General features: G+C 43.4%; 1 protein-coding gene across 1 annotated transcript in view; it reads right to left on the reverse strand.

The window, feature by feature from the left end:
- COL17A1 (collagen, type XVII, alpha 1) overlaps window positions 1–8381 on the reverse strand; it is a 34633-nt gene that overhangs the window by 11021 nt on the left and 15231 nt on the right. The window contains exons 20-35 of the mRNA XM_010007896.1: window positions 8339–8381; window positions 8060–8164; window positions 7509–7571; window positions 6815–6850; window positions 6616–6669; window positions 6162–6188; window positions 5925–5960; window positions 5454–5516; window positions 5072–5107; window positions 4628–4699; window positions 4236–4262; window positions 3528–3563; window positions 2969–3004; window positions 2664–2744; window positions 1667–1702; window positions 902–982 (exon numbers count right to left, since the gene is read on the reverse strand). The exon at window positions 8339–8381 is cut by the window's right edge and continues 35 nt beyond it. Of these exons, the coding sequence (XP_010006198.1) occupies window positions 902–982; window positions 1667–1702; window positions 2664–2744; window positions 2969–3004; window positions 3528–3563; window positions 4236–4262; window positions 4628–4699; window positions 5072–5107; window positions 5454–5516; window positions 5925–5960; window positions 6162–6188; window positions 6616–6669; window positions 6815–6850; window positions 7509–7571; window positions 8060–8164; window positions 8339–8381 (832 nt within the window). The remainder of the gene's footprint in view (window positions 1–901; window positions 983–1666; window positions 1703–2663; window positions 2745–2968; window positions 3005–3527; window positions 3564–4235; window positions 4263–4627; window positions 4700–5071; window positions 5108–5453; window positions 5517–5924; window positions 5961–6161; window positions 6189–6615; window positions 6670–6814; window positions 6851–7508; window positions 7572–8059; window positions 8165–8338) is intronic.

Consider the following 8381-nt stretch of genomic DNA (forward strand, 5'->3'; position numbering starts at 1 on the left):
GAAAGAGCAATGGACTCAAAGGCTTGAGAAGGAGGGAACGAACTGCCAAGGAGAGGAAAGATTATTCCAATAAGGGACAAGTTTTGGGAGGAAAACATTATGCAGCCATTATTCAACAAGTAGCTAGCTGCACTGTATTATCTTCATTGGAGACGTATCCTCACCTCCAGGCTGAGGTACAAACTCAAAGTTCAGTGATGCTGAGATCCCAGACTTCTCAATGGAGGATGGGACAGTACATGGCCTGGAGCTACATGACCCCATTCAGATAGTGATCAGACATGGAACATTTATGATTTTATGCCCTCCTTTGCCTTGCCTCTCCTGCACACTTGCAGAGGTCCCAGACCCTAGGAATACTGACTGTAACTGCACCACACATGTAGTATTGCACAGCAGCAGTAGACACTTTTCTCGGGATGCTGCTAAATCATTCTGTTCTGCTCCACTTATTTTCATCTTAAAATAGCATTTGTTCCCTTGCGAATTTTTCCTGTAATTCACAGAGAAATTTTGATTTATGTTGCTTAGATTAACATGCCTTTTCAAACTCGTTTTGCTCTTATGGATAGATCTGTGTTCATATTGTGTGAAGACAGTGGCTAAAAGACCAGGCTGAAACCTCACAGCTCTGTGACCAGCTCTGCTGCTGGACACTGTTCACCAGTCACCATTCCTTAGCTTTCTTCTCTGTGACATGGCCTGGTGCCATCTACCTCCCATTGGATGCACAGATGAGAAGGAAGACAGAGGTAGCTGATATTGCTGTCCCGCCACCAAACATACACACACACTTCCCCTTGAGGGGTAAGAGGTAGAGGCATCTCCTGCTAGCTGTAAGCAGGCCTTGAGGCCTCTGGCACCTCTCCAAGCAAAGGAGTAGAAAGGCAGGCACACTTACTTTGAGAAGCTAATGACGAGACTTCTGTTTTGATAGTTTCTATCACAGCTTCACCTGGGGACCCCTTCTCACCTCGTGGACCTTTTCAGGAAAAAAAGAGAAAGTGAATTTTTTAATGGAGAGAGGGTGACATTTTGTACTCATTCCTCACCTTCTTGGTAACAGGTTCAGACTTTGCTTATGTGAACTGGGAGCAGGCACTCAGTCCCTGGCTCTGAGGGACAGTGTACTCAAATGTGGAAACTACTGAGCAATTTGCCCTAACAGGATCACAGAAAACCAGCTAAGAAGAGTTTGTAAAAGTCAGCTCTGTTCAGGCCCTTCCAAACAAATGTCTCTCCAATTGGCAGTGATTTTATAGTCACCTTATTCCCAGTGTGGCTCTGGTTTGTCCTCCCACCTTTTTAAAAGGCAGGGCATATCCAACTGGGCTACATCTCCTACCACAGAAAGGCAACTGCATGTGAGAAGTGCCTTAGAAATACCACCCTCCAGAAAAAGTAACAACAACAAAAAAGGGTATTTGCAGCATGCCCATCACACTGGCTCTTGCTACCCCACTTTTTCCCCTGGGAAAGAAAAAAATAATAGAAATTCTTTACAAAATTAGTTAAGCCAAGTAATGTAGCAAAATGAACTGAAAGGAAGAAATCTGCAGACAAAAGGGAGAGTGATTGTGCCAGGGGCTGAGAGAATTAGAAACAAAGGAAAACTAATGAGTTCAGTTTTTTAAGAAGCAGAATCAAAGCTGACAGAGAATGGTACCTTGCTGTCCAGGGAGACCAGCTGGTCCAACAGGACCTGGTTTCAAAGGAAAAAAACCATAGCATTAGATTTTCCTGATTGTATTTTACAGTAGCAGGAATAATCAATTTGTATTTCATAAGAACTGAGACTATCAACACAAGTAAATGGAATTGCTATGGGGTATGAATTCATCAATGTTCCATGTATTACTTGAAGCTCCAGAGAAGGGGCTCATTTTCCATCATGTGGCAATAAAGTGTCTGGTGCCTCTTAAACTGGGGAAACAACCAGAATGTCACTGACCACAACAGAAGTGCAACAGGCCTAACCCTTCTCTTGCATTCCCTGCTGCAGGTCGAGGCTCACTTTACTAAGCCAGCTCCAGGATTTGCTCCAGCTATACAGCTGGGAGAGGCACAGAAGTGCCATGGGAACCAGGGCTCAGGAATTCTGTTGCCTGACATCAGCATGCTTGAGGGCAGTGTCTGAGGACCAAGCTCATGCATAGCCAGAGTCTGTGTGTGTGATTGTGTATAAGATTTGTAGATGCTCATGTGGGATTTCTGCTGACTTCAGTTCAAAGCTAAGACTGGAAAACAAGCACTTCCTGATTTCAATAGCAGTGCCAGAAGAGGGATTCAACATGAGCCTGCTTTCCTGAGAAGCAAAAGAGCTTGATTCTACTTGATGGATTTGACCTTTGTATGCATCAGATAAAAGGACAACAATACTGTTCCCAGTTTCTTCATCTTCTCAGCCTTCCCTTCTGTCCTGCTCCCCTGTGATCATATCCCATTTCTCTCTTGAGGCTGCTGCCTCCCTAAGTCAGCCTGAGATCTTGGTCTCTTTCTGCAGGGAAGGGAGAGGACCATGAGTATCTAGACTGCCTGAGAAATCTTGCCTCCCAGACAGGGCAGCCTGGCAGAGAAAATAAACATCAGACTTAAATTAAGAACTGGATGCACAGCAATGTTTGCTGCCTGCAAAAACAACAGCAGAGGAGCAGCTTCCTCACCTGGAACACCTGGAGGTCCAGCGGGGCCAGCTGGGCCTGGGGGACCTGGTGGGCCTGGCAGAGCAATCGTTGACAAACCCTCTGAAACACAAACACATACACTTGAACATACACATCTATACACACATCCAATGAGTGAGCAACACATCAGAAGGAATCACACTTCTTTAGCATTTGCAGTCTCCCAGCACAGGGAGTCCCAGTGCAGGTCTGACACACAGTCAAGATGAATTTAGGAGGCATAACAAAAAACAGAGAAAGTCCTCCAAAAGCAGAAATGTGTGAACTCTCACAGCACTACATACCAGCACTTATGACTTTTCCTGGAGGTCCAGGTTCTCCTGTGAAAAGAGAGAGACAAAAGATGAACTTTTTTGGGCTGTCAGTAGCTAAATTATGTTGTTTTACTAAACATGTGATTTCTCTTCGCCCTTGATCTCTTGTCTGAGAAGTCATAGCACTAGAAGCTCATGGGGGAAGCAACTGAGTTCAGCTAATCCAGAAATATCCTCTGCTCAGCTTTCCAAGCACTACATCTGCCAGAATGGGCAATAGGCCTTCACCTATCCGAGGCAAGCACAAAGCTTCCATTGCAGTCACCAGGCATCATATTTATATGCCCAGGGCAGAAATGGGTTTTCTAAGGTTTTCAGTGGAAAACTGTCACATCAGGGGCCTCAGCAGATTCCCTGCTTTCCGTGTCTGCTCAAGGAGGCTTTCACTACCGTCTGTTTCTCAAACCTTCCCTTCCAAAATCCACTAGATGCCACTGTTGATTCAGGGACTGGTCAGCACAGCAGATAAACCTCCCTAAAATGAAGCGCTTAGAGAGAAAATTAGTATTGTGGAAGAAACAAAACTCACCTTTAGCTCCTGCTCGGCCTGGGTTGCCTGGAAGTCCTGATATGAGGTAGAAAAACAATTTTAAATGGTTAGTGCAAATATTGTTTGTTCTGTTTTTTCCAGGCACCCCAGTTAAATTTCACCTCTGGGTTTTTAGAAGGAACTCCCTATTCAAGACCTTTGCCTTCAGCATTTATAAGTAGGGCCCTGAGAGCAAGAGGAAGAATTCATAGTGGACTGTAGACTGACCTGGCAGTGTCCCTGGGAATAGTTAAAGCCTTCTATTCTTCCACTGATCCCTGGATAATTGCACTGCTCCCTAGATCAACCTGCAGCTTCTTCCAGGCACTGCTCCTGGCAACTTGCCCACCCCAAACACCCCTGCTTGCAGCTGTCACATCCTCTGTTTCCACCTCTATTGCTACATCTTCTCCTATTGCTGCTGCTGCTGATTAGAAGGATCTGCCAGTGATGCATAGGGAACTGAAACACGCTATTTGATGCAACCTGTATGTTGGAGAGAGGCAAATTTTCAATCACTCCAAGGCCCTATATTCCTTAAAAATTACACAGCAAGCACAAAACCTGTCTCAAAAGCCAAGGGAGATAAAGAAATCTTGGAATATTACTTTGGAAGCTGTGAACAGCACAGAGGGAAAATTACAAGGTGTTTTTGAGCCCAGATCAAAGCATGTTATTGATAAATCAAAACACAGTGGGAAAACCTACCTGGTGGTCCTTGGGGTCCTGTGAGACCTGGAAGAAAAAGACAAGAATTCTAAAATATCTAAACAAATTTCAGTTGGAGAAAGGACAGACAGGGAGAAAAAGATTATATTTACTTAAAATTATAACACAGAGCCCAGAATTGGTGTAAAGTGGTCTAGCAACTGATATTTAAACCAAATGTTGGCTCAGAGCAGCTGATGTTCTTGTGTCCAGTGTGTGGATTCCTGAGATCACAAAAGATCTGTGCTCACTATGCGTTTTCCTCTCATCACCAGCTACAGTACAGAGATCTTCTGCCAGCCTTAACTTCCAATTAAGACTGGAAGATGTTGACAAAGACATCTGTAGTCCTGACTGAGCAAAAAGTATTTTTCTTCTCTGTATGCTTTTACCTGGCTGTCCTACATCTCCAGAGGGTCCTGGAGGGCCTCGGGCTCCTGGCATTCCCATCAGACCTGGTTCACCTAGGGATATAATCACCATTAACAAGCCAGAAGTCAGTGAATTACAATCCACCAATCCATTCAAGCTTGGCACAAGTTTTCCTGCAGCAGTTTCTACCTATTGTATCCTCTTAGCCAACTGGCCATTTTCAGCATCAGTGTCTGGGAGGTGACCATCAATTACAGAGGAGTTCTGTAGTGAGAAGAACTTGGTCACAATTTACAGGCAGCTTCATTACATGTTGCATGCTTACATGGTTGACTCTACAGTTCTTCTGAGACAGCAGGATCCCACAATATGAATCTGCTGTAGTCCTCTCCTATCCCTTTTACAAATCAACCTCCTGCCAAACCAGAAAGTACCTGCACTTCTACCTCAAAGGAATCCCTTACCTTTTTCACCAGGCTGTCCATCACGGCCAGCTTGTCCTGTCCAAAGAAAAGAGATTGTTAGGGACTGCTGAAATAGTAGCACAGTTGCCCTATCTTACTAAGTGGAGAATAGCCCTTAGTGCTAGTTTAGAATGTGGCTTTTCATCATATTGCTTCTGAAAGAAACCTTGGCTTGCAGTTACTGAAGATCCAAAAAAAGTTCACTTGAAATTTAATTGTAGGACATCTTTTCTGAGTATACAAACTAATCTTAGCTAGCTAAAGAAAAGACCTAGGATCACAACTACTCCTGTGTTTTTAGTTTGTCTGTGCTTACAGAAACATACTCTGGGAGGAAATGACATTGCCCCACTTACAAACACAGCTATTTTCTGTTACCCACCTGCAGGTCCTTTAGCCCCTGGCTCTCCTGGAGGACCAGGCATTCCTCTTGAGCCTTGTTCACCTGTAGTGAAATGGTATGAAAATGAATCAAACAAATGTTGGTGATGAGACAGTTTATGACTGTTGACAATATTTGGTGCTTTGCAATTGAAAAACAGCATTGACAGTATGTTAAGGCCTCATGATTCCTCACTGTCTGTGGGCATTAGAAAAGCTCACGTGAAGTGAATAAAGGGCACATGAGAGAGAATTTCTCTAAAGCTAAATATGAAAATGGCTACCAAGATGACTGAAATATAAAATGGGATCTATTTGTTTAAAACTTGTGTACAAAAATTAAACTTGTATAACCAGTAACATAATTATACTTCCCCAGAAAGTTAACTGGGGTTGGTTGGGCAATATTGTTATTTGAAAACTCAACTGGTATATTAGACAGGTTTTTATTCCAGGAAAACAATCCACTGACCTGTCATTCCACGAGAACCCTTCTCACCCTGATCACCTGTGGAACAAAAAATGAAGGATTCTGTGAGATTTTTTTCATTGTAAAGTGCTTCCATCAGAGAAAATAAGGTCTGTTTTCTGACAAGAACACAGAAGAAAAAGCCAAAGAAGGACAGGGTTCATACCCATAGACAGCAGCCATATCTCAAGGAATATAAAAAAAAAATCTCTACAAAAGATATTAAACTGATCAACATACCTTTGGCTCCAGGTGCTCCTTTCTCACCTGAAAGATATATGGATGATTGAAGAATGGTAATAACAAGTAAGAAGGGAAAGGAATTTCATGCATCAAGAAAAACCATAGGGACATACAGGTACCCTGGTATCAGATAAACTTGAAATTCCTTTCCTTCAGCACAGCTCACTCCATCCATCCATCCATCCATCCATCCATCCATCCATCCATCCATCCATCCATCCATGTTTCCTCAGCTAGACTGCTTTATTACCTATGTGTCCCTTGCATTTCTCAGTATTTGTCTGCAATCACTGACTAAGTCTAGTTCATCCTCCCCTTTCCTCAATCCTATGCTTTTCTTTGCCCCTAGCATAAAAATGTTGCATGCTCAGACTAAGTCTGTTACTCAGAGCAGTGCTAGAAAGCATATCAGCTAGTGCTGCTGTGACTGCTGAGGGAAAGAGAAACTTACCTTTAGCACCTGGGAGACCTGCTTCTCCTCTAAATCCCTGTAGGCCAGGAAGACCTGCAAAAAAATGAGATGGAGGGGGTTAATCGAACCCACTCACTATTATGCATCACTGAAGAAGAAGAAAAACTATGAGAAGCTGTCACTCTGGTTTTGTTTTCTCCAGTCTCTAGATGCCATAGCATAGTAATGCAGCACTCACCTGGTGGACCTTGTGGGCCTGGAGAACCCATCAGACCTGCGAAAAAGGAACACAGATTTTCCTTTAGTAACAGTGCAGTTAGAAAATGAACAAATCTCTTTCAGTTTGCCCAACAGCATCCATAACCCATAAGGTGTTTAGCAGATCAGAATTCCCCCGGCTGCAAGAAGAATTTTTATCACTGGCATCCTCCAAACCAGGGCAGCAAATCTACACAATTTAGTTATAGTGACACAGAGGAAGTAGTTTTCTCTAAAGTAAGGTAAAGAGACTCAAGCCTTCCATCTTGACTGAGACACTGGGATCTTTGCTTCAGGTGGGACCCCTTTTTTATAGGGCAATTTTTATCCCAGCTACATGGATTACAGAGCTGTATCTCTGTTTGAAGCCTGCTAGGGATGTGGAGCTTAACCTTATCATTTCTGAAAGCAGAGAAGAAACAGCTGGAAACACCACACATCTTAAAGACTGGTGTTTTGAGAAACCTCTCTGCCAATCCCCACTCTCACTAAAAATCTCAAAGAATTTATTGCTCTAAAAGCTACATGTACCTACCAAAGTAAGTTTTATCTAAAAAGAAGGCCACTAGTTTACTTTTCTTACTACCACAGTGAAACACAAGTGAAAAAGGAAGGCTGGAGTGCTCTTCACTCCTAATTAGTCTGCTAGGCTCTCTGTCCATCTTCGTATTTACCTTTAAGGCCAGCAGAACCTGGGGGACCAGGTGGCCCTGGAGGACCTGGCTCACCGATAACACCTGTAGAATGAGAGCATGAATAGATACTGCAGAAGACAATTGTTATCCCATTTTCCATTATCCCATCTCTTGTTACTCTTTCTCTCACAGCTGTCATGAATAATCTGCTGTTCAGTTCAGAACACTCAAATTAGCATGCATGGTCCAAGTAAAAAATCCCATCTCACTGAGATTTAGGATGAGTAAGACAAATCCTCCAGCTTTGATGACTTAGATAACACTGAAGAAATTGACCTTGATACTATGTGCTTTTGGTTCTGCCAAACTTAAACCTGTGAGACCTGGCAAAACAAAACAATCCTGGTTTACCCATTGTAAGTTTGGCAAAAAAAAAAATACCTTAGGCCAGATTTGTCTGTGCTGGGCAATGTCTAAAATGAAATTCGGTTCTATAACCGAATGTTATAACCGGTGTTTTTTAAATTGGGACCAAACTCTAACTTCTGTCCATCTCTGCTTTATCCAAGAATGGAACACGTTGTTCCTACCTCTATCTCCTTTTTCTCCAAATCCTGGTGGTCCAGGCTCCCCTCGAGGCCCTGGTAGCCCTTCTCGACCTCTTTGTCCCATTGGACCTTCCACGCCAGGATCACCTACAGGAAACAAATGCCTTGTCAAAAAGGTGTCTTTATGGGAGGTCTTGGCAAGAGGATCCATGCCTCCTCCAAGGGGGAAGGCAATGATCACAGCAACCCAGTGTGACCCATGACCCATGTCATGTTGTCAATTAGTTGTGAGAGACTCATAGCATTTATAGAGATACTTACCCATGCTGCCTTTCTGTCCTTTTGGTCCTTCTGGTCCTTGGTG

The sequence above is a fragment of the Chaetura pelagica genome, unplaced genomic scaffold, assembly GCF_000747805.2.
Source record: "Chaetura pelagica isolate M959 unplaced genomic scaffold, ChaPel_1.0 scaffold531, whole genome shotgun sequence".
NCBI classification, from domain to species: Eukaryota; Metazoa; Chordata; class Aves; order Apodiformes; family Apodidae; genus Chaetura; species Chaetura pelagica.